Source organism: Doryrhamphus excisus, linkage group LG13, assembly GCF_037039965.1.
Source record: "Doryrhamphus excisus strain RoL-2023G ecotype Guam linkage group LG13, RoL_Dexc_Guam_v1.1, whole genome shotgun sequence".
NCBI lineage: Eukaryota > Metazoa > Chordata > Actinopteri > Syngnathiformes > Syngnathidae > Doryrhamphus > Doryrhamphus excisus.
Window position 1 is genome coordinate 7,914,322 of NC_136369.1, and position 27,511 is coordinate 7,941,832.

Here is a 27,511-nt window from a genome sequence, read left to right on the forward strand (position 1 = left end):
ACATTGCGGACAGACTAACCATTAAGTACACAGGTACCTACCCTAATTAATGAGATACAACTTAATACAGTCTAATTTAATTATAATGTGTGTCTATTATTATAAGGGATGTGGTGTAAAACAGTATGTTAAATTACATAGGGGCAAACCTAACCATTAGTGCTTAAATGCCATGAGTGCAGGCAAGCCCTAATGGCTAGCAGGAGTGTCTAAGCTTTTTCATACTGAAAAAATCAAAACCCTATAATTTTAAAAAAGGCTTAACATTATTTATTTACTTTTGCTTGGTTTTATTAAAAAAAAACAAGCTGCAGTGCACAAATGGCCCCCAAGCTGCACTTTGGACATCCATGATGTATGTGTCATTTTCATTACTGAGTACTTGATCCTTTCTGTCCCTAATATAAAATGGGAATGTCAACATAATGTTATAACACAGGATGTGAACCCCCTATCAGTAAATTCTGAGACTCACAGAAAAGGTAGGATTAAATAGGATGTCGTTCTTCCTCCTCCTTTTCAGATATGTTGAATTGTACAAGACTAAACGTGGTGTTCTTTCATGCGACCTTCTTCAGCATGTGCAAAATAAAGTGAACCTTCTAAACATGGTTTTCATCATTAGAGCCCTCTAGACATGAAGTAACACCCCTATAGTTGCCTTTACACTCGTACACTAGTTTTGTTTCTTCCAGTTTACTTCCTGTGGTGGCTGTTGTCTCATCATTGTAACGTAATGGCACATCAGGCAACAGTCACTGCTACACAAAAACTGGTTCAACAATAATAAGAATACTGTAAAATTAACATGTACCCATACCTTCTAAAGGTATACAATTCGATAATTATCACAAAAGTATGAGTAAATTATAGTCAACATCAGCCTGATTACATGCAAAATTTTAGCATCATCTTAATTTGCATATAATCATGTTGGAATTTTGTGATACTTTAAGAAAGTACTAATGTGTAAAATGTTCATTCACCGTATTTAAGATATTCATACACTGTAATAACAGAGGCAGAGCACCTATTAGCACCTCCATTAAATGCATTGTTTCAAGCAAAAATGGTAATTTTAAAAATTTTCAGCTCAATTTTTTATATTTATTTATTTTATTATATAATAATGATGGTGGTTACATTAAATTAATATTATGTGTCATTTTAAAGACATTCATACATTCAATAATTAAAATTAGAACTACATTTTTTGTCATATTAATCATGATTTAAAATTATTAATCATGATTAATCACCATGTCACAGTATGTCTGAAATATGCCCATTTTTATTGTATTTTATTGAAAGAAAGTAAAATAACAGGGTGTATATATATATATATATATATATATTTACATAGATCCGTCCGGATCAGGCCAACTCCACATTAGTCCACCAGATGGCCTGATGCACTAGTACACAGTACCTGCACAACAGAGTCACAGTGCACTGGTGTAAATGTAAAGACTGTTCTTATAATGCAATACAGTTCTCTTCCATTACAAATTACCCTAATGTACGTCTCTGACCATGTCAAACTAAACTGAGGTATTGTGATTTTGTAAATGCATCCATCCATCTTCTATGCTATCCACACTCGGGTCGCGGGGGCATGCTGATTTCAGCTTGAGCTGGTCGCCAGTCGATCGCAGGGCACATATAGATTCACACTCACATTCTTACCTATGGGCAATTAACATGTTTGCATGTTTTTGGAATGTGGTAGGAAACCAGAGTACAAGTATCGTACATTATTGCCTTATATAAATATAAGGCAAATATCACAATATCAATCAATGGTCTTGAAACATTGCGATTGGCTGGCAACCGATCGAGTGTGGACTCCACCTCTCACCCGAAGTCAGCTGGGATAGGCTCCAGCATCCCCCCGTGACCCTAGTGAGGATAAGTGGAATAGAAAAGGGATGGGTCTTGGAACTCACCCTAGGCACATTGTAGAAATAAAATTAAACACCAAAAAAATGGTGACAAAAGAACAAATTGAGAATGAAAAATATCACTCCCTCGTTATATTGCATATTTTCAAAATGAAATGCTCTTTCGTGGTTGACTATAAGATAATATAAGATAAGATGTACCTTTATTAGTCTTTATTATTTGACCATCCTGTGTGTGCTATAGCTTCGTTGAAAACCTCCTCATAGCAGTAATGCCATCTTTTGTCCTCTGGAAGTTTTCCAAACAGACTGACACACTTCAGGTTTACAGCAGCAAAAGTACAGTAGCATAAGTACAGTAGTATAGTACAAGACACACAAGTAAGTTAGTAAAAAAATACTGAAAGATTGGGTGCTTTTTTCTTAATTGGAGAGGCTAAAAAGTTAGCTCGGTAGCTTGCTATGTGCAATTTTTATCATTTTTTTTTTAGTAAAAGCCCTTTTAACTTTTTCCTGGTTATCTGGTTTTTACCTGGTTTAATGGGCTGTGTTAATGAATACATCAAAAATGTAATAACATCAGTAGGTTCTGATATTATAGCACGAACAATGGCAGAGCTACAGTACATGGTAGCCAATGGTAGCTGGCCAACTAAAAGTATCAACTTATTGCCACCCCCGTGTAAGTAATGGTCTCACCCCAATGAATAATTGTTGCTGAAACATGTTGGCACTTGGGCGAGTGGTTAGCGCGCAGACCTCACAGCTAGGAGACCTGGGTTCGATCCACCCTCGGTCATCTCTGTGTGGAGTTTGCATGTTCTCCCCGTGCATGCGTGGGTTTTCTCCGGGTACTCCGGTTTCCTCCCACATTCCAAAAACATGCTAGGTTAATTGGCGACTCCAAATTGTCCATAGGTATGAATGTGAGTGTGAATGGTTGTTTGTCTATATGTGCCCTGTGATTGGCTGGCGACCAGTCCAGTGTGTACCTCGACTCACTCAGGTGCCATTACATTACATTGATGAGACAACAGCCACCACAGGAAGTAAACTGGAAGAAACAAAGTGTAGTGTATGAGTGTAATGGCGACTATAGGGGTGTTACTTCATGTCTAGAGGGCTCTAATGATGAAAACCATGTTTAGAAGGTTGGAAACAAATTTTATGCTATAAATTACAAACTATAAACTATTCTAAAAATTTATAAAAAAGGAACAATACTTTGGCTGCATGATGACCGAGTGGTTAGCATGCAGGCCACACAGCTAAGATTCCCTGCTTGTGCATCTTTGTGTAGAGTTTGCATTCCAAAAACATGCATGTTAGGTTAATTGGCGATTCCAAATTGTCCATAGGTATTAATGTGAGTGTGAATGGTTGTTTGTCTATATGTGCCCTGTGATTGGCTGGCGACCAGTCCAGGGTGTACCCCGCCTCTCGCCCAAAGACAGCTGGGATAGGCTCCAGCACCCCCACGACCCTCGTAAGGAAAAAGCGGTAGAAAATGAATGAATGAATTAATGAATGTTGGCACTTAAGCACTTTGTCCCTCCCAAATCATGGTTCTGTCAGGTCTACTTATAGTTTTTGTCTTTTTATTCTTTCATACCAAATGTTATTGTTTCGGTACTTCCACCTGCCCTCACGGACTAAAGATGGAAATTAGTCACTGGCTGTAATCTTTCATCTTGACATGAAAATGTTCATTAATATGCGCTGTCCTTGTTTATTCTTTAATAAATACATGGATAAATCTACTGTATCATAGTTGTTTTGGACTGTGCCGCATCATGGGATGGGTTGTCTCTGAAATATTAAAACCTATAGCTAGAGCTAAATTAAAAAAAAAAACTATCTAATGGAAAATCATACATGTTAAGCTACATATTTTAAATAATGACGCCTGCTGGAATCAAACAGTAAGAGGTAACTACTGTACAGTGATGTTGTATAGTCTGATGTTGTGACAGGAGGTGGTGAACATTTAGGCCAAACAGTGGACACATGGTGGTTGGAAACTGGGGGCGTTCTTGCACAGGTCTCATCAGAAGGGATTTTAGTGCCTTCACGCATGGGGTGGGGGTGTAGGTGGAGGAGGGTGAGGACATGCTGCAGCATGATTTGTCCACAGCCAACAATAGGAGGGGAAATAGAAGCTTGGCGCATTGATGGACACGTACTAAAATGATATGTTTGTGGGTTCTATGTCAAAGTTGCATATTATCACAATGATGGCTTCAGAAACAACATTGGAAGGTTTCTATTGGTTCTCGGCGGCGTCGCTCATTGGATTGACATTTTTTTATTTGCAGCTCTAACCAGCTGATGGTGCCCAGGCAATGAACACGGAGCCTCTGAAGAAGTGTTGCCGCTACATGCAAGCCCCTTCGTCGGCGTTTTATTTGCCCCTCGCCTCCATCCAGGGATTGAGCGAGTGAGTAGGAATTTTCATCCTGTCACGACGCATATAGGCCTGATTGGGATATGCTCCATTTCCGTCTCTTTTCTCTCTCTCACACACACACGCAAAGCTATACATTATCACACCTCATCCTCTTCATGTTTGCTTGAGCGTCCTCACCTCACGTCTGCGACTGCAAGGTAAAGCGGCTTAATAAAGCACCGTCTCCGGTGGCCTGTTACGCGTCTGAATGATGACATGCTTTAGGTTGTATTGTGAGCGTTCATTCGTGCATCTTGTTGTGCAAACACTGCCGTGAACGTGCCCAGTGACCTAGTCACGATAAGGTATGCACAGGTTGCTGTGCGGCTTAAGAAAAGCGTGCACAGTGCTGGAATGGTGGCGCGCTCTGCAACGCATCGAGCGAAGAGAGGAGACGCAGTTAGGCGGTGCAGCAGTGTGCATATCCCCATCCTCTCTTCATTTCATTCTCTTTTACACACCTCTAGAGGTGTATGACATGCACACTAATATCAAACTCATTCTTAATTTGCACCTGCATGTTGACAATTCTTCCTCTTTATTAACAGGGGCTACTGTGATTTTAGAAACAGAGCAGCTCACTTGTGCTCCTTTTATGAGTTTTCTTGTTTAATGAGCTCAATCATCAAGCCCCAGTAGCAGCACAACAACCTTGTGGATGGTCTCAGTCACTTTTCCTGGAGGGATGAATGTAGCTTGAGGGAAGAGTACACTGCATAGGAAGACGCCCACACAGGCACATGAGCCACATCATCATTAAAAGTGTGTTTTTAGAACTGAATAAGTGTGGAGCAGTCTTGGTTTTTACAACCAGTGGATATGCAAATGAGGTCACAAATGTGTTGGGATTTGCTGTATTTGAGACTGCTTGGAGTAAAACGTAAAAAAAGGCCCACATTACTATTTATTGTGTTTATGAACAGAAAATGTCACTCTCAGCAATCCTTATCTTTTTAGGCGGTCTTAATGTGTGACATCATATTGCTGTATCCTTATGACTTGTAGTAGTGTTCCAATCCACATTTCCAATTTATCAGTTGAATGCTTGAATGCAACATTAGAGTTGGTGACCAGAGAAGATATAGAACACGAGTAGATATGAAGAGTGGTTCCACACTCAAGATCAACCTATTGTAAACACTGAATGCTGTTGCATCAGAGGAGGTCTAGTGTCTGATCCACTTCTTGCTTCTCTGTGTGCCAAAGTGTCCTTGAGCAAGTCACAGAGGGACAGCCTGATGCAGCTGTCTTCGCCATGTGTGAACGAGTGAATGTTTATGAGAACCCTTGAGGAGGAAAAGAGCTGCAGAATACTACGACCATGCTTGTGGTGTTCCAACATTCATAATGCTAATGCTGAAACATTGTTTAGGGTTATTAAGATTAAGATTAAGATATGCCTTTATTCGTCCCTCAGTGGGGAAATTTGCATTGCACAGCAGAATCAGTACAGAATCAGTTAAGCAGTACAAAAATGCACAATATAGAAAAATAAACAATATAAACAACCCAAGTATTAACAAAAACAGTTTTTCCCAGAGTTATATACAATACAGTATGTAGATAATATGAAACGGGATGAGATATATGACCAGTCTATACACTGAGATCTTGTTAATGAGTTAATATGAGGCATTATGGAAAGATATTGCACAGTGAATGGAGTCTGGAGTAATTATACTGAATGTAAAAAACAAAGTACTGCACAGAATATGCATGCAATTAATTGTCCTAGCACAAAACAAAACAGGCAGCTGTGGGTACTTTGGGCTTACAAGCTAAAATGCTTTTTATTTGTAATTTTGCTAAGCTTTCATTCATTCATTTTCTACCGCTTATCCTCACGAGGGTCGAGGGTGTGTTGGAGCCTATCCCAGCTGTCTTCGGGTGAGAGGCGGCGGCACATATAGACAAACAACCATTCACACTCACATTGTGTTTATTTTTATTTTACCTTTATTCATACCTATGGATACTCGGGTCTCCTAGCTGTGTGGCCTGCGCTCTAACCACTTGAACACTATGCAGCCGACTTTGCTAACCTTCATTCATTCATTCATTTTCTGCTGCTCTTTCCTCACGAGGGTCGCGGGGGGTGCTGGAGCCCATCCCAGCTGTCTTCGGGCGAGAGGCGGGGTACACCCTGGACTGGTCGCCAGCCAATCACAGGGCACATATAGACAAACAACCATTCACACTCACATTTTTTTTTATTTTACCTTTATTCATACCTATGGACAATTTGGAGAACATGAAAACTCCACACAGAGATGTCTGAGGGTGGAATTGAACTCGGGTCTCTTAGCTGTGTGGCCTGCGAGCTAACCACTTGAACACTATGCAACCGACTTTGCTAACCTGTTTTGTATTATATATATACAGTATAGTATATGTTGACATGACATTGAGTCAATTGGAGTCATTCGAATCCTTTAGAGAGCATGAAAGCGTCCATTTAAGTTCACATATTTTGCTCTCGGTGGTGTTAAATTTGAGCCACTACAAACCTTTAATATTATAAGGGTTGTTTTGTTAATTAGACAAGTCATCACACTTTGCAAACTGCCTCATTGCAAACAAACTTGCACTGTATTAACCTGGTTGTGCCACCAATGGGATGGAATGGGATGGAATGAGGCAGGTTGGGAAGTCATGTGTGGAAGTCATGTTGAAGTCACCCATGATTTATAGATGTCCTCAAGGAAATGCTGCTTTCTGTACATTTACACGTTCTAGTTAACAGCCATCTGCTCCAGAAATACACCAGCTCGACCCGTTTTATGTAAGAACTTACACATCATTGAACCTCGCAGTGTTCCTTCTAATATGGGACATTTGAAGATCTTTTCTGATTAGTCACAAAGATTACAGTGTTCTGTTATCAATGCCTTGTTATTGTTAATAGTAATTATTTCTACAAGGCCCGTGTTTCCATCCATCCATGGTTGCCAGTCAATCACAGAACTCCAAACTCCACACAGAGAAAAAAAATACAAACTTATTTTTTGAATATTGGTTAGCTGCTCCCAGATAGTTTATAGCTTATCCATTCAAACTTTATTAACTTGATCATGGATATTATCAATTTTTATGGTAATCATGGCCATCCTTTCCCCTTTATCATCATATTCTGATGGTTGTTTTTGTCTTCCAGGAACGAGTGCAGCTTTTGAGAAGATTGTCAGAGGAACCACCTCGACAAACCTGACAGCGCAGAAGAAGTCAGTGCCATCAATAAAACATAATGACATTTCCAAGCATCGGAGCTGTAGCATGAGGGAGAGGAGGACGTGAAGACGAACAGGACTTATGATGATGGGGTGTGGTCAAAGGCTCGCCGCATTTCTCCTGGTCTCCACGGTCACCTCCATCACGCAACCGGAGTGTCACCGTTAAAACGTGAGCGGCTCATTTGACCTGCTGGAGGAGCTCCGCCAAACTGTGATGTGATGAATAAGTTTGAGGTCCTTGGCATTGTGGGTGAAGGTGAGTAGCTGGATTTGAACGCATGTTTTAGTACCTCGTGACTGGGGAACTTACGTTAGCAGGAGCAACATGAAGTATCATTTCTGTTGTTTTACGGTAGGAACGAACAAATGTACCATGTTAAATGTTGCCTTAGCATATTTAGATCACTTTTCTTCTCGGAGCACGTGGTCATGCTTCATCCTACTATTTGATTAATTTACTAGTATTAGTAATATAAACAAACCTTGTCCGCAACAACAACAACAACAACAATGCATTGCTGCTCAAAAAACGTTTTGGGAAAAAAAGGTATTGGGAAACTCAGGATCCACAAATACAAAATGATGGCTTAATGTCCAATACACCAAATATATATACTGTATTTTCTGATTTTTAAGTATAAAAATGCATAATTAGCTAGAAAAAAATACATAAGTCGCACTGGAGTATAAGTTGCATTTTTTGCAAGTAGTTTATTTTCCAAACTACTTGACTAAAACAGACATTACGTCCTTTTGGAAGGCAAGTTCTAACAATAAAAGAATAGAGAACAAGCTGAATAGGTGCAAGATATGCTAACACAATGGTTATTCAGCTACATGAAAAATAAACATGAACAGAAAAGGTGTCCAGTGTTTATGTAACAATCAGTTTTTTCATTTATAAGTCGCTCTGGAGTAAGTAAGTATAAGTCGCAGGAACAGCCAACCTATGAAAAAAAGTGTGACTTATAGTCTGGAAAATACGGTGTATATATATATATATATATATATATATATATATCAGGGGTCTCAATCTCAATTTACCTGGGGACCACTGGGCAAGGCTGGGCCGCATCAGGTTTTCCAAAAAAAACAACGCATTTATTAAAAACAGAAAAATATACAAACTTTTTCAGTGCTTTGGTTCCGTTTTTCTACAAGAAAAGCTCTGATAAAACATTCCACTGTTCTCAAATATCTTAATTTTAATTTTTCTGCACAAAATAAGATGAAAAATAAATAAACAAATCAAGAATAAAGAAAATCAATCAATGAATAATAAATAAATATAATAATAATAATAAAACGGCAAATAATAAAAACTTAAGAAACCACATATAGTTGGTGGGTAGACAAATTATTTTTTTCAGATTAAAATGAACAAAGCATTATTAGAGCCCTGTAGACATGACAAAACACGACTATAGTCACATTTATACTCTTTTTATTTACAACATATTGCGCAACTGCAGGGTCTTGAGACACATGCTAACTCGCAAACTAGAGAGCTAGCGACCTAAACGGTAGCCTTCAAGTTATTTCCTTTAAACTTAAATAGCCAAAAACTTACCACTTCCACACGGATAGGGAGGACAACTATTAACAGTTATTTAACCTTTAACATGAACATTAATCAAACGTAATAATTTTTTCTGGGTACATGATACCATACAGCATCCATATCAAACTTGCACGGGCCGCACTAACATTAAACTTTCATATCAAGGCGGGGGCCTCAAACTAGTGTCCTGCGGGCCACATTTGGCCCACGGGCCGCGTGTTTGAGACCCCTATATATATATATATGTATATATATATATATACATATATATACACACCTGGTTCTGAACCAGGAAATGATCACTTTTCTTCTCGGAGCACGTGGTCATGCTTCATCCTACTATTTGATTAATTTACTAGTATTAATATAAAAATTGTCCGTAGGTACTTGTTGTCTTGACATTTCCAGAGCATCTATTCTGTCTCTCGGAACGAGGTGGCAAGGCGGCTAATGAATGACTATTAGTGACATAGAGCAGCGGATTGTGATTCCTGGAAATGACCATTACATAAAATCAATTCAATGTTTTTCCTGGCCATGCCCCTATTTGTGATGAAGCTATTTTCATTATTAGTGTTTTCACTTGTAAATGAGGAGTGTTTATGTTTGGAGTGGTTTTAGGTCAGTGTCCGAGTCCTGGGAATGGATGGCATCTATTGTAATCCTCCTCTCATGGCTGACATCACCAATGTGTCTTTTGACATGAACAAGTGCAAATGTTGATTTGTTGTGGCTGACCAATGCCGTTACCAACACAGAAGCATCCATTTAGAGTTTGAGTAACAGTTCTTTCAAGTACTCAATGTTATTGGTGATGTGTAAGGGGTGAAAATAAAAATATTGGAAGTGGAAGATTATGGAATGGCATTTGACACTTGAGTTTGTTTATTCCTTCAACACATTTGGAAATATAGGGACTTGTCAACAGTGATGGGCAATTACACTTATTGGGAACACTGTATACAGTATTTGTGGCAAATGGTGGTCACACCAGATACTGACTGCACATTTTGGAGTGACCTTTTATTGTGACAAACCTAAGACACATATGTTTAATAATGCTGTCCAATCAGCATCTTAATATACCAAACCTGCGAGGTGGATAAATGAGGAATGCTCTTTATTGCAGATTTAGACAGATTTGTCAACAATATTGGACAATATAAGACTTTTGTGTACACAAGAGGAACTTGCCTTCCAAGAGGAAGGCAAGTTCTAACAATATAGAATAGAATAGAGAACAAGCTGAATAGGTGTAAGATATGCTAACACAATAGTTATTCCGCTACACGAAAAATAAACATGAACAGAAAAGGTGTCCAGTGTTCATGTAACATAAACAGTTTTTTTCATTTATAAGTCGCTCTGGAGTATAAGTCGCAGGAACAGCCAACCTATGAAAAAAAGTGTGACCTATAGTCCGTAAAATACGGTATATATATATATATAATACATTTTATTTGTATAGCGCTTTTCAAACTACTCAAAGACACTTTACAGAAGAATAGAGTTGAATAAAAGCAAGTAAACAGAGTAAAAGACATTAGACAACATTAATTTGTTAATACACAGCTAAAACAAGAGTAATATATATATATATATTTCTACAAAGAGCTATATTACTAATGTAGACTCACCACAACCACACCACCACACCATATGACAAAGACAAGACACAATACTGGGAACGACACAAACTAATTACCCAACAAGACACACCTGGTTCTGAACCAGGAAATGAGGCCATACGGAACACAAACAGACAGCACCAACTAGAACACAAACAACAGAATATGACACTTGACCTACTTAAAATCGGCTGTGAGTGTGTTGCTAAATATGATGACTTTTTTTTTTTACAAATTATTCTATGGCATTTGCTTTGTATTTTATTTTAGCCAGACAGGGCAACCATCATCTTACTATGGAATCCCATATCAAAGCTTTACAGAAGGGATGTTCAACTCATGACATGGAGGACTGAGATGGGTTTAGTAGGTTCTTTTTTCCATCTGGTCTCTAAAGCAGGTCATTTTAATGATTTTAATGACACCTCGTTCAATTTGAGGCAAAGAGCTCATTAATTAAATCACCTGCCAGAGAGAAAAACTGCAGTGTCTGGGCTCTCCATTGATACATGATTTACAGTTTTACCATAATTACAATTTTAGTGTTCACAACATATTCTACATGGCAAACTTAATTTATGGTAGCCATGTTTATTTTGATCAACTTCTCTTTTTTTATATTGTGCACATGTTTGTAATGGTAATGGTAATGGTTTTATTTCATTTGAACATGCATCCGATTCCAATTGAGGGCATCACATAATCAGTTCACAGTTCCACATGTCCAAAAGGAGTAGGAAGAAGCAAAGCTTATTCCTAATCCTAATTAATCCTACCCCTCCATCTGGTACTTTTACAATCTGTCACATTTGTTCACTTCCTGCTTTCCATAATACAGTTTAATTTTTATTTTTTTAAATGCTATGGCTTTTTAACGTAGTCCTAGCATATAAGTGTTTCAAATGTAGTTCTTCCCTGAGATCATATTTCTCTTGTAGAGAAGTATTGGATGACATTTTTAGGTAATTGGTTATTTTTAGCCTTATGCATTATTTTAGCTGTTTGAAGATGAACTATATCAGCAAGTTTAAGTATTTGTGATTTTAGAATAAAGAGTTAGTATGTTCTCTGTAGGCGGCATTATGAATTATCCTTACTGACCTTTTTTGCAGTACATTTAGCGAGTGAAGATTGCTTTTATAGTTATTACAGTTAAAGGAATTAATGAAGCTAAAGGTGAGGCCTGCTGTAGGGTGGAGTCAAGCCATGACTTCACGGATGCGGGTATTGTTGGTGACAATGCATATCCATGCGGAAACAATGCAGTTGCGAATCGTGTGCCTTGATGCATTGCTATGGCAAAATATGTGTAGAAGTAGCATTTGTATGTCTAAAGAACTCACTCATATATATACTTATGTAAGGTTTAGGAGGCCAAAACATTTCAGACTCTCTTCTCATTAATCCTTTTTCTGTGTTTTTCTGTGAAGGGGCCTATGGAGTGGTGCTTAAATGCCGACATAAGGTAAGAGTACATTTCACATCACTGTAGGTCTATAATTTACTTTTACAATAATAATAATAATAATACAATAATTTACTATTGCATTTCTGTTTGTATCCTCGCTGTGGTTGAATCACGTAAATGTAAAAAAGGTGTACGATTGCATCAATGTTTTCAGATTTGTGTCCTCTAAGTAGCACTTTGAAAGGCATTTTCAAATGAGTATTTGACATGAATTGCCGTCTTCGCTCTATACCAGTACATGTATTTCTGCAACATCTTCCTTTGCTTGCTGTTTCTCAGCAGTCTGTTTATCTATGCATCAGATATGTTGCCAGCCTGTGAAATCCTGTGACTGCATTCACACAAAATTCTCCATATTGTACATGATGTACTTTAAACGAATAGACATCAGGCTTTGTTAGACAGGACACAGCAGAATGGACAAGAGGGTCAACAGTTTCGGAGTCAGCCCTGGCCACATATGGGCTTTTCCACTGCACCGTATGTGCGGGTTCAGGATGACTCTTACTCACAATTGTTTTATATTGAATATTATACTTTCTACACAGTTTACTTTATCTTTCATAATGGCATTCAATAAAAAGACTCCAAATGATCCACAAAGTCAAAATGCACAGGATTCTCACTCACTTGTGAATAGATTCGCCAACATAATGACAACATGTTGTATAATTAATGCTATCACGCTGTCCTGCACAAGCAGAGAATTGTAAACATAGAACAATGCAGAGACAGAAGTTAGACAAACATCATTAGGATATTTACTTTATTTAGTAATGGGAAATTGTATACACCTGTTCTATTGGAAAAGTAAGTAAACAATATATGTTGTGATCTGGCACGATATAGAAAATTATTATAAACTATAGATATTAAATAAAATTAACTTGATTAACTCTAACTACGAAAACATTCCATGTATAAATAAGGAATCCTACTTTGCAGAAATTCACACTTGGGTCTCGAACCAATTAACCATGATAAAAAAAATCGCTCATTAGTTCGCTTTTTGGACTTCATTATCCTTATGTCTCCCGAACAAGGGTGGCATCAGTCATTCTGCATTTATGGCTGGCATAAAATATTACTCCCCCCTCAATACGTTGCAGTATACACCTTGCAATCTTAAACTTGTTTCATAAAATATGCAGTGTTTTTAACAGGACAGCGGGCACGATCGTGCATCAGTCGCTGACAGTGTTTACTTTTTCTGTAATACTGAATGTAGTGCTTTTGAGAAAAATACAGTCAGCAAGGCTCTAACATTATTGTTATGTTTATTGTATGTGGATCAAAAAGATCCGCTTTGGCGATGCCGTAATCAGGGAAAAAGTCGAAACAAACAAAAATTGCCATGTTTGCAACTTCACACATCAACAACAACATAATTAAAGAATAAAGTCTCAAGGATCACTTACACACATACACAGTACTCATATAAATAAACAATAAAAATAAATAATACATATAGCAACTTCTGATCAATCCATCCGTTAATTCATTCATTCATAAATTTTCTACCGCTTTTTCCTCACGAGGGTCGCAGGGGTGCTGGAGCCTATCCCAGCGAGATATAGACAAACAACCATTCACACTCACATTCATACCTATGGACAATTTGGAGTCGCCAATTAACCTAGCATGTTTTTGGAGTGTGGGAGGAAACCGGAGTACCCGGAGCAAACCCAAGCATGCACGGGGAGAACATGCAAACTCCACACAGAGATGGCCGAGGGTGGAATTGAACCCTAGTCTCCTAGCTGGGAGATCGACCACTCGACCGCCATGCCGCCCCCAATCCATGTTAATTTCAAATTTAAAATAAAATACAGCTTTAAGACCGGCCCATTTCAGATTAAACCACACCCACTGTCTGTTTATGTCCCGCCCAATCCGAGTACGGTTACAGATCATTTAATTGGGTGAACAGATACTTGCTCATCCCTATTAAATAGTAAAATAAATAGTAGACTCTGTAGTGCTATAGGGGGGCCATACGTACAGTGATTCACCCCGGAACTATTAATGTTGAGGGTGTTGTCACCCAAACAGTTCAGGCAGTAGGAAGAACCATTTTGTTTTTGGATTCTTTTTTTGCTGCAGTTACATGCGCCTTATAATACGGTGCACGTTTTACTGCATTTTATATGTCCTTTTATATGTCTGTATACAGTGTGAGTGATTTAGGAGTATATTATAAATTTGGGTTTACACTCGAACTTGACTTACATCACAGTCTAGGAAGTGGACTTGTTTGTAATCTGAGGACAACATTGTTGTTACCAAAATGTTCCTCCATTGTTCAGATTAGGCTTAAAGGCTGATTAGCATAGCTATTGTTAACACCTATTGCCAAAGCCACATTAGCATAGTGATTCAAATTCAGTCTGTTTTGGCTTCAGAGGTCCTAAAACTGACCTAACACTGGAACCTCCAACTCACCACCAGTGTGACATTTTAAAACAACACTTTGCATAAAAAAGCAACTTTCAAATGTCCTTGAATGAGCTGGAAACGGCAATAGGTAATGATCCCTTGCAGCTACCAACATATCAATTGTTACTGTTATTAAAGCCTGGAAGTAAATACAGGGAAGGTCAAGGGAAGGTCAAATGCATCCAGTAAGTGTGAGCATTTCATAGTTTTCATGTTTATGAACCCCATTACAATCATAGCGGCATTTAAATGGCAGTTTTGTATGTTGTCAAATTGCAGGATTATGTTATATTAAAACAACCTTCACGGTTCACCACAATTGATATTTTCAAATAGATTTTCTTCTGCTTTTATTGCTGAAACTGCCAATCCAAAATAGTGGAACACAAAATAGAATGAAGTGAAATCAGCAAAGTAGCCAACTTTATTGATGTACTATTGCAATATATGTTTTAAGGCTGTAAATCTTCTAACCATCCACTTTAAACACTTTTTTCACTCGTCTCTCTTGTTTAAACTCTCAGAAAAGTTCAAACCTTCCTTTAAATCTTCATGATTAACCTCCAAGTTTGGACACAAGAAATTATTAAGTGACTCGGCATATTTCACTCTTCTGACTGTGCCTCTTCATCGTCCCAGCGCCATTCCGCTGTACTGTAGCGTTTTTGTATCTTTGTTAAAACATATTGGCCTGTATGCTGTGACAAAAAAAAGATTATAAAAATTCCACAAAAGGTAAACCATAGCGAGGGAACACTGTAGTCACTTTGACTCTGGGGGGGGGGATTCGGGGCCAATACCATACACACCTTAGAAGAGTGTAGCCATGCATGGAGCAATGCAAGGTAACATAGTACCAATTTGGAGGGACAAAGCCAAATACAACAGTCCTGGTGTGGTGAGCTCGTCAACATGGATGAGCAAGTATTTTAGAAAGTGGTGGCAACAAAAACAACTTGCCCACCTCAAACATACCCATCCAAAAAATACACATCGATATGACCTACAGTCAACACTCACTGAGACGTTGGATCGGTAAGGTAAAGTTAAATAAATACAAACGGAACAGCACAAAATTGTGTGTGTTCACAGAAAGTCTTTTCTGCTTTTCAATACAGTTAAAAAGCCAGGATTTCAAGAAACGCTTCAAACGTTGCCAGACGGCACAAATTGCCTGTGTCAGTTTGTTGGACTATAAACATTTCTAAACACACATGCATTGTTTTGTGAATTGGTTAAATAAATAACTTTGTTTGTCCAGTCATATTTTTTTCATCGTTCTTTTCTTAATATTGACATTAAAGTATCGTTCTCATTGACCAAATCTCGTGTATGAGCTCAGTGTCTTAGTACACCCCTAGTAACAACCCAACATAATAATACTTATGACATATGAAAAGGAAGTGAAACTAAAAGTTAAGATGTGCCAGAATTCAATTTCTAAATACTGAATTCAGTGTTTGTTGAAAAACCCGGGTCTTGTTCTTTCTGCTTTTCTTTCATGTCATTTAACACCCCCATGTTTGTACCTTGAATGTAATATTCCATGACACTGTGCTTCATACATTTTTTAGAGACACATGAATTAAATACATTGAGTTCAAAATATGCAAAGGCTTGCACTCTTGCTGTAGGAAAAAAAATGACATAGCGAGCAGCATATAACATACAATATACAGTACAACAAATATCAAGAAACAAATACGAATAAGAGCTAAGCACGTCATGACAAAATGTGGCTTGCAGCTGTCGGTTTGGATGTTTGTTTTCATATTCTCCTCATGTTGTCTTTGGTCCATCTGTTGAGGGAAAGACCTTCTCTATACAGTCCATGTTGTGCTATCAGCAAGCAGTTAATATTAATATTAGGCAACATCGGAACGAGACTCAATGCAGAAAGTGATCAACCATTCTGCCTTTACTAAGATAATCATGCTGAGTTTAGATTTAGATTAACTTAACTTAATCTTACATTGATGTTATTCTACAGAGCAGGATGAAGATTATTCATGTTCACAGGTGAAGCCAGACTCCGACCATGCTAATAGGAGAATAGTGTACAAGAACAGTTATTTTTACTTCCCTCAGCTGGAAGCAGGGCAAAAGACAAAAAAGGGTGTATAAGGGGAGGGAGAGGGAGAAACAGAGTGTGTCTGTGTGTGCGATGGACTGGAGGCGGTATTATAGAAACTGAATACGGACACCATGCTGATGGTAAATGGGTCACCCTATTAAGAGTCTAAAGCTGAGCTGGGATTGGTTGAGTCAGTCGTAGGAAAATAGGAAAAAAAAAGCAATACCGGGCTGCGACCCAAGCGAGTGACTCTGAAGGCACTTTAAATGAATACATTTAAATGTGTATGTATAAATAATGTATACTTATGCCGAACAATGTGATTTGGAGGAAACATTTAATTAGCCCAGCAAAACCGTGTGCCAGTGTTTGTGCAATGTTCTGCCACTCTGTGCAAGTGTTGTAGCGTATGTGGGTGTGTGTATGGAGGCTTATGTGTTATCTTCAATTTGGGAGTGACAACAGTACAACCTACATGCTAGCCAATATATCCTGCAGCTCTGAGCACTGAAATGACCTGTAAAATAATTACATGAAACACTTTCATGACTTTTCAATTGAAAAAAAACACTTTATGGAGTAAAACCGCTACTGTTTACTGCTCCTCAGATACTTCTCACAGTATTAATTAGCTATTCATGCACGCTTTATAATAAGAGATTAATCATTTAATTGATCATTGAATTCATTTACAGAGATAAGCCTAAACAATTCAGAGACAAAAGTATGTACCGTCATCTCTTGTTTATCGAGGTTAATTGGTTCCAGACTTGACCATGATAAGTGAAGTAGGAGTCAATTTTAATAAACTGAATATTTTCGTGCCCTGTGATTGGCTGGCGACCAGTCCAGGGTGTACCCCGCCTCTCACTGGGATAGGCTCCAGCACCCCGCGACCCTTGTGAGGAAAAAGCGGTAGAAAATGAATGAATGAATAAATGAATGAATTAACATGCTAGGTTAATTGGCTACTCCAAATTGTGTGAGTGTGAATGGTTGTTTGTCTATATGTGCCCTGTGATTGGCTGGCGACCAGTCCAGGGTGTACCCCGCCTCTCGCCCAAAGACAGCTGGGATAGGCTCCAGCACCCCCTGCGACCCTCATGAGGAAAAAGCGGTAGAAAATGAATGAATGAATGAATATTTTCGTAGAGCATCGAAAACCTATTTATGACTTTCAAAATAAAGTTTTTTTTTACAATTACTAGAGGCCTGTACACATGAACTAAAACCCCTATAGTCACTTTTACACTTTTATTATTCTTTGTTTACACCACATTGTGCAGGTTATGGGATCTTTGCAGGGACATAAGTGACGGCCGTTGCATTTATACGGTTACATGTGTCACGATCAGACTTGTAGGTGTTGCAGTGCGACCCCAGGATTCAGAGAGCAGGACCAAGTGCAGGTAGAAAGTATTTTAATTATAATTGCGGCAGCAGGAAAACAGTAACTAAGTACAGCAAACCAATAAACCACAATGATCCCACAAAAGGTAGAAGCACACACCTGAACTAAATAGGCACAGCAGAAATTAGGGACAGGAAAACACAGCAAAGCAGGAAGTTAATACAAAATAAGAGCATCAAAGCCCAAAATGGGAACATGAACAAACTGTCGTGCGGGAACCTACACAGGGCGTGACAAAGTGTGGATGCATTTTTTTTCATACAAGGTTGTGTGGACTACAATTTTTTTATTAAAAATGAGGTGAAATATGCGATTTTAAAAATACCCTGCTATGTGTTATGTGCTATCTTCCATTCTGAATTTTATTGGAAATTGAATTTTTCCTGGGTGGCACGGCGATCGAGTGGTTAGCGCGCAGACCTCACAGCTAGGAGACCAGGGTTCAATTCCACCCTCGGCCATCTCTGTGTGGAGTTTGCATGTTCTCCCTGTGCATGCATGGGTTTTCTCCGGGTACTCCGGTTTCCTCCCACATCCCAAAACAACTCCAAATTGTCCATAGGTATGAATGTGAGTGTGAATGGTTGTTTGTCTATATGTGCCCTGTGATTGGTTGGCGACCAGTCCAGGGTGTACCCCGCCTCTGGCCCGAAGACAGCTGGGATAGGCTCCAACATGCCCGCGACCCTCGTGAGGAAAAAGCGGGAGAAAATGAATGAATGAATTTTTCGTCATCATAACAAGGCCAAAAGAGCCACTAAAATTTAAGTTAAGCTAATGTCATTTCCCCTTTTGGTGTGTTCTTTACTCTCCTGTTATGAGAAGTAAAACAACTCACAAACTGGTATTGGATTTTACAAAATGTATTGAAAATATCGGCCGCATGGCGGATGAGTGGTTAGCATGTTGGCGACAGTCAGAAGAGTGGGAGGACCTGGGATCAATTCTGCTCTTGAGCATCTCTGTGTGGAGAAACACCACACATGCATTTCTGTGTGGAAAACTCCACATACAGATGTTTTCTCCGGGTACTCCGGTTTCCTCCCACATTCCAAAAACATGTCAAGACAGCTGGGATAGGCTCCAGCATGCCCGCAACTCGCGTGAGGATAAGTGGCATAGAAAATTGAATAGATAGATAATAGTACAGAATAGAATTGCAGTCTCCGGAGCACACGACAGCTGATTCTCTTACCTTGTCGTCCTGAGCTCCCAATGAAGTGCAAGAGAGTCCGCTCCCAATCCATCCCTCCGTCCTGCTTAAGTAGTAGTTTTGCCAGACTTGTTGTGCCAGTTTCTCCAAAGATATCTGTCTTCACCATTCCTTGACGAAGCTTATATGACACAAATGTGGTGATAAACTGGCATCTCTGCTGACGTGGTGTCCCAAACACCTTGCTGAAATGAGCTTAACCCCATTTGTTCCCAGTTGTTCCTTTAATTCATTCATTCATTTATTTTCTACCGCTTTTCCTCACGAGGGTCGCAGGGGTGCTGGAGCCTATCCCAGCTGTCTTCGGGCGTGAGGCGGGGTACACCCTGGACTGGTCGCCAGCCAATCACAGGGCACATATAGACAAACAACCATTCACACTCACATTCATACCTATGGACAATTTGGAGTCGCCAATTAACCTAGCATGTTTTTGGAATGTGGGAGGAAACCGGAGTACCCGGAGAAAACCCACGCATGCACGGGGAGAACATGCAAACTCCACACAGAGATGGCCGAGGGTGGAATTGAACCCTGGTCTCCTAGTTGTGAGGTCTGCCTTTAATTCATAATTAATTAATTTATTAATTAATTCATAATTTGATTGGTCCATTTCAAGATTTGCAAGGATTGGTTTGCAAATTACCACCGGAATTACGCAGTCCGTGTTTTACCAACACCCAACAAAAAACGCTTAAAAAAAAAAACTTGCCCCACGGGAATATCACTGATTGGATTTACTTGCCCGAATTTTGTTTTAACTTGCTCCCCGGGCCATCGGTACATCGTTATTGTCGAGCCCTGCAAATCAAGTGACCAATGAATGAATGTATGGTATGGTATATGTATATTATAACAATGCATGCAACAAGATGTTCACAAATCCAAGCTAAACAGTGACAATGTGATGCAGCTCATGTAATCAGCGGAATACAGTCAGAGGCTATTTATATCTGTGCTGACATCACAGTAGTTCATGAGTGAAGGTCAGAGATGCCACACATGATTAGAACAATCACCACCAGCACCCTGCAAGATACTGCCACACACTTTTGATGGCAGTACACTCTGTGACTGGTAATTATGGGGAAGTCCCACTTTGCCTTCAACTTCAGTGTCCAGTGCAGTAAGAGAGAATGTCGGTAGATTACATTTCTCTCCTCAGACATCATGGAAAAAAAGAGCTTTTCTTTCTACCAGAACATCTTGAGCCAAACAGTGGGTTTGTGTGGGAGATCTCACTGCCAGGCCCTCGCTGTGCACCAACACTGAGGCACCTCTGTTGTCTGACCCCTTCCTGAAAAAAACACAATGTTGGAATAGAAGAGAACACCGAAGGAGACTCGCATGTGTGCTAGAATTCTCTATGGACCCTCAATAATTTTCCGAAAAAGAACCAACTTAGCAATACATATATATAATACATATACTGTATAAATAATTTCATTATTATTGCTGTCAGCTGCTTTTGGCACCTCTTGAATATTTAAGTTCTCAGCACCAAAGATGCATTTCCCAAAACAGCACAAACGCAAAACAAGACGCAAAGCCTTTAATTCATGTCAAAATTGGGTTTTTGTGACGATGAATTATTCATGTTCATCAAAAGTTCCTTTGATATGATGTAAAAGCAAAGCACCAAAGTGAGTGTTCCTCATGTTTTATGAATTCCTTTCAATATCAGAAAGATGACCTCACAGATAATTGTTTTTAATAGCAGAGCATAGTAATAAAGTATTGGACATTAAATTAATGATCATGGCAGCTGACGTCATTTCAGACTGAAGAAACTGACATGAGTCATTGCTCACTGACGGAAAGAATATAATGTCAATGGCAATGTTTACATGCAGTCAAATAACTCCATTTCATATTTCTTCACGTTCTCACCTTCCATGAATGAAGAACATAAGACATAATGGTGTCAAGTACTGGTGGCGTGTCAGTACTAGCACCAAAGGGCAAACAAAGGCAACTACTACCGGTTTCAGGCTGTTCGCTATCCGCCGTGCTGGTGTTGTTGTTTTTGGATACAGGAAGAAGAAGCGAAAATGTTCTCAGTGCGTCGATTCATCACAATTACCATGTACTATATAGGAACGACCCCATTTGTTCACACATGTAATCGGGTTATTCAGAATATTTATAAATATATTGACCTTAACTGGAATATTGACTGCATTTTGGTAATGGTAATGGTTTTATTTCATTTGAACATGCATCATATTACAATTGAGTGCATCATGTAATCAGTTCACAGTTCCACATGTCCAAAAGGAGTAGGAAGAAGCAAAGCTTATTAAATCCTACCCCTCCATCTGGTACTTTTACAATCAGTAACTGTTACATTTGTTCACTTCCTGCTTTCCATAATACAGTTTAAGTTTTTTTTTGTTTGTTTGTTTTTTAATAATGTACCTCGTACCAACTGCTTGTATTGTTTCTTGAATTGGCTCATCGTTGTGCATTGTTTGAGGTCCTTACTCAATCCATTCCATAGTTTGATTCCACATACTGAAATGCTATGGCTTTTTAACGTAGTCCGAGCATATAAGTGTTTCAAATTTAGTTCTTCCCTGAGATCATATTTCTCCTCTCTTGTAGAGAAGTATTGGATGACATTTTAGGTAATTGAGGTTTTTAGCCTTATGTATTATTTTAGCTGTTTGAAGATTTTTGGACATTAAGTTGTATGACGCCCCCATAAGCAGTGAAGTCCGTCATCAGCGACTCACTCCCCATTTCTTGTCCTGAGCCGAGTTCTGATCGGATTTCAGTGCTGAGGAAAGTTCCAGCTAGTTGCTGGGGACAGTTAAGTAAAGAGTTTGGCTTCTCAAAACAATATGCGTTCAAAAGCATAAAACATTTGCATCACAAAAATGCCTACTAGAAAAAAATCAGACCTCACAAATCGCTTGGCGTTGGTGGTGTCATACAACTTCATGTCAAAAAATCAGAACTATCCCTTTAAGTGGATCACACAGACTTTAATTAGATTTTTTAATAGATCAGCTTTTGTTGTACCCAAAACCCTAATGAGGACAAGCAGTATAGGAAATGAATGGATGGATGTTGTCATATGAATGTGACTAATAAGATACTGTACTGTATAATAAAGTTCATTCATTCATTCATTTTCTACCGCTTTTCCTCACGAGGGTCTCAGTGGGTGCTGGAGCCTATCCCAGCTGTCTTTGGGCGAGAGGCGGGGTACACCCTGGACTGGTCACCAGCCAATCACAGGGCACATATAGACAAACAACCATTCACACTCACATTCATACCTATGGACAATTTGGAGTCGCCAATTAACCTAGCATGTTTTTGGAATGTGGGAGGAAACCGGAGTACCCGGAGAAAACCCACGCATGCACGGGGAGAACATGCAAACTCCACACAGAGATGGCCGAGGGTGGAATTGAACCCTGGTCTCCTAGCTGTGAGGTCTGCGCGCTAACACTCGAACATCGTGCAGCCAAATTTTGATTCAATCTAGCAAATTATTCCAGGTAATTTCATTACACAACTAAATTTCTCCAACTTAAAACACCAAGGTCACGTGACTTATTGATTTGTTGTGGGAACTTTTTTTTTTAGGTCAAATAACCAAATATTTTGGTTGTATCAACAATGTAAATCAAGTAATCTCAACTCAAATCAGGTTAAGAAATTATTTCAATGAATTTCAATTTAATAGCTGTGAGATCTGTGCGCTAACCACTCGACCGCCATGCCGCCCATAATAAAGTTTGGGTATAAAAAAAATAAAAGGTCACTAAATCAAGATAATATGATGTTCAGTGGGAAAAATGGCTACAGATTCCTAACACAAATGTATGGCTTTATGTTCTTGTAATAGTGATGAGGATGTCAATTACGTATATCTTAGGTGACTTTTTGTATAGGTTCTTCCCCATTTTAGGAAACCTGCTCCTCTCTGCTAAAATGCGGTTCTGCTCTTATTATTAGCTGAGTCTTTCTTTCTTGGAACATCCCCACTGACCTCATGTTAGTGCACTGCTTAAATATAACGAGCGCTCCTCTGTCACCAGCACCAGGTCCATGTTTAATAGCATGGGAAATTATAGTTCTAAATCATCACATAGATATTTCTACCAACACAGTCCTGGGATGATTAATGACACTGGAAATTGTTGTGCGCTTGGCCTCAGGCCAGTGACCAATTTCTGCCATTGGAAGAATGTTGGGCCTCATTTTATTTGTTTTTAAGTCCCACTTTTTCACTTTTAAAGAAGAATATCTCATTCTCCGATGTCTGTTTTGTTGAGAATACAATTTTGTTGTGTAACGATATTGTTTATTGAGGTAAAATGCCATTGAATATTCATCATTATTAAGATGTTGAGCCACTAATATTGTTCTACCTTTTTCCCATATTATTATATTGTAGCGAAGTATGTTTTATTTGTTTGTTTGCTATGTTTTAAAGCTACACAGTAACGTGGCTACACACACTGTAACTACACGGTCTAAAATTTGAGACATTGTGAGTTAATTTTTCTTCTGCTCGTGCATGTGCGACCAGTTAATCATCCGATATTATTTAATATTTTTGTTGCTGACAAACATCTGTTCCCGGTTTTTGACACACACACACACACACACATTGATCTATTGTAAAACAAGCATGTTTGCAGAAGGTGAAAAAACCGTCCCCTATTGATGTCTGTGAATTTCCTCCAACCAAGCTGTTCCAACAAATGTGGGATGTGTTAAATCCTGAGCACATCAGCTTGTGGAGCACCAAAGCCACTTTGAAGGTCTGAATCTGGAACTAGACCAGCTTGTAGAATTCAGCAAGGTTGCCGAAGCAGCCTACAAGAAGCTGAAGGGACCAACAATACATCTTAACTATGCCAACATGTGATGTTTTATCCTTGTTTTTTCCTTCTACTCTGTGTGTGGGTGCGCTGCGGTGGAATAATTGCTTTGTTATATTGGAAATACAATTTAATATTTATTTTTTCTTCTCTGTTTTACACATCTATATATATATATTAATCTATTTATCTATGCTATTGTTTTAAATTGCTTTTTTATTGGGAAGGCAGGAAAAGTACAGTATTTGCTCACTTACAAATGAAAAAATACACCATTCATATTCACAAGGATGTTTCCATGGCAATAGACGCTGCAAAGGAAGGACAGGGAGATTTGGCAGGACCATAGTCAGACAGTAAAATTGATGGGAAATTATTTGCAATCATGACAAGTGTCAATTTGTATATACACTATTCATTTGGGCTGCACGGCAGCCGGGTGCGGGTTCGATTCCACCCTCTGGCATTTCTGTGTGGAGTTTGCATGTTCTCCCCGCGCATGCGTGGGTTTTCTCCGGGTACTCCGGTTTCCTCCCACATTCCAAAAACATGCTAGGTTAATTGGCGACTCCAAATTGTCCATAGGTATGAATGTGAGTGTGAATGGTTGTTTGTCTATATGTGCCCTGTGATTGGCTGGCGACCAGTCCAGGGTGTACCACACTTCTTGTCGGAAGTCAGCTGGGATAGGCTCCAGCATGTCCACGACCCTCATAAGGATAAGCGGTAGAGACGGAAGGAATGAATGAATGAACTGTATTTTGTATATGTTTGCATAATGTAATTTTTGGTTGTTTATGACAGGAAACCAACGAGCTGGTGGCCATTAAGAAGTTCAAAGACAGCGAAGGTGAGCGGGGAACAAGCCAAAGAGGCGAAGAAAATGAAGAGCTGAGCATCAGCATCATCTCTCTTGTGTTTGAATTCCCCCACACAGAAAATGAGGAGGTCAAGGAGACGACCCTTCGGGAGCTGAAGATGCTTCGCACACTAAAGCAGGAAAACATTGTGGAGCTAAAGGAAGCCTTCCGCCGGAGGGGGAAGCTCTACCTCGTGTTCGAATATGTGGAGAGGGTGCGCACGTTCATTCTATCTGTGAATGTATGATGTGAACATTTTCACAGTGCTGCAACGTTTCAGGATGTTGCGACTGCTCTGTTACGCATTAAAAAGCATCACCATGGCAACATATGAACTTTGTTGTTGGTGAATAATGGTATTCTCCACTGTGTTGTCAGGGGATTCAGCCAAGTGGTTATTTCATGATTTTATTTTTAATTTTATATTCAAGTCATTTTAGCCTTGTGTTCCCTCATCGTTTTTTATAGCATTCTTTAATGAAACTAGAAGGGCGCTCGGCACAGAACAGCACCGGTCTCTATTGAGGCTTAACCTAATATGATTCAGCACAAAACTGAACAATTGCACCACATTTAAAAATGTAGGAAAAATACTAATTTGCCCATTTTTTTGTCTTGTCCCTTCTGCAACAATGACCTTGACTTTCATTTTTGTTATTGTTTTTGCAAAGAGAGACAATAATATTTGACGTATTTGTGTGCAGATCTAACTTCCTGTTACATTCTTAAATGTGCATTGCAGAACATGCTGGAGCTGCTGGAGGAACTGCCGAATGGCGCGCCGCCTGATAAAGTCAGAAGCTACATCTACCAGCTTATCAAAGCCATCAACTGGTGTCACAAAAATGAGATTGTGCACAGAGGTGAATGGCGTACACTTCCAGCTTCTGTGTGACCCTGAACTACGGATGATGACGCATCCGATGAGATTTTAAATCTGGGACTATTGAATTATTTGACATTTTGTCTGAGTAATGGAGAAATTTATGTGTAATCTCATCTGAAGCGTGGTAACAAATCTAAACAAACAATTTCAGTGTACACATTTAAACATAACTGACCACCTCTGTATCACATTGTACATGTGAGCATAAATGATGAATATGAATTGTCGATTTTGATGCCTCACTGTAATGATTCACAGTCATTGTGGCACTGATGAGATATATACATATATGTGTTTGGTTGCCCACTCCAGATATCAAACCAGAGAACCTTCTCATCAGCTCTGATGATGTTCTCAAGCTATGTGACTTTGGTGAGTCTTTAATGTGGAAGTCTTTTTAGAATGGCATATGGCATCGCTAGATTTAGGGATGTTACTATATTCTTGCCCATATGAGTGTTGATTTATACTTTTTTTCCCCTGACATGCACACCCCCCTGGCCCCACTGATTGCAACTTCTCTTGCTTTGTGTCAGGTTTTGCACGTAACCTGTCAGAAGGAACTGATGCCAACTATACTGAGTACGTGGCCACAAGGTGGTACCGCTCACCTGAGCTTCTGTTAGGGTAAGTACAGTATATGGATGGAATCCATAATGATTTAATATGTGCCTTATTAAACACAATTGTATATTTTGTCAGGAGGGTGGTTGGGGGGGGCCGCATAAGAGGGGCAAAATTTCAGCGATGTTATAGACAAGTTACAACCTCAGTAATATTGTTAAACCAATGGAAACTGACTCAACACTATGCATTGTTATCTTGTTGGTGCAAGACTTGTTTTGGGTCTCATTAGACTGTGCAAGGGTGCCCAATGTTTTGGCTAAGTATCTTTAAAAAATAGCTAATTTACAAATCACAATTTCCATGAATTTATTCTAAAGGAGAGAATTGATAGTAGTGGCAGTCAAAAAATGTACATTAATCTGTCAACAACCAAACCAAATGTCAATTATAATCATAAAATGATTCCAGGTAGGCTGCACGCCGATCAAGTGGTTAGCGCACAGGCCTCACAGCTAGGAGACCCGAGTTCAATTCCACCCTTAGCGATCTCTGTGTGGAGTTTGCATGTTCTCCCCATGCATGCGTGGGTTTTCTCCGGGTACTCCGGTTTCCTCCCACATTCCAAAAACATGTTAGGTTAATTGGCGACTCCAAATTGTCCATAGGTATGAATGTGAGTGTGAATGGTTGTTTGTCTATATGTGCCCTGTGATTGGCTGGCGACCAGTCCAGGGTGTACCCTGCCTCTCAGCTGGGATAGGCTCCAGCACCCCCGCGACCCTCGTGAATGAATGATTCCAGGTATGTAAAGACCGCCAACTAATGAGTTATTAGTATTACAACTACAGTAAAGTCTCATTATATCGATATTCTCGGGAGTCGGAAAAAATATCGATATAACCGGACTATCCATATATCCGATCCTGCGCCGAACTGCATTAAAAGTGGGCAATAATGCACTCGACATTGTTCTATAGTATAGAACAATG

General features: G+C 39.2%; 1 protein-coding gene across 1 annotated transcript in view; it reads left to right on the forward strand.

The window, feature by feature from the left end:
• The window catches only part of cdkl5 (cyclin dependent kinase like 5), a 45,023-nt gene that overhangs the window by 300 nt on the left and 17,212 nt on the right, over nucleotides 1-27,511 (forward strand). The window contains exons 2-9 of the mRNA XM_058088727.2: nucleotides 4,217-4,338; nucleotides 7,502-7,833; nucleotides 12,197-12,231; nucleotides 25,014-25,059; nucleotides 25,147-25,283; nucleotides 25,812-25,932; nucleotides 26,268-26,327; nucleotides 26,492-26,582. Of these exons, the coding sequence (XP_057944710.2) occupies nucleotides 7,797-7,833; nucleotides 12,197-12,231; nucleotides 25,014-25,059; nucleotides 25,147-25,283; nucleotides 25,812-25,932; nucleotides 26,268-26,327; nucleotides 26,492-26,582 (527 nt within the window). The 5' untranslated portion in view covers nucleotides 4,217-4,338; nucleotides 7,502-7,796. The remainder of the gene's footprint in view (nucleotides 1-4,216; nucleotides 4,339-7,501; nucleotides 7,834-12,196; nucleotides 12,232-25,013; nucleotides 25,060-25,146; nucleotides 25,284-25,811; nucleotides 25,933-26,267; nucleotides 26,328-26,491; nucleotides 26,583-27,511) is intronic.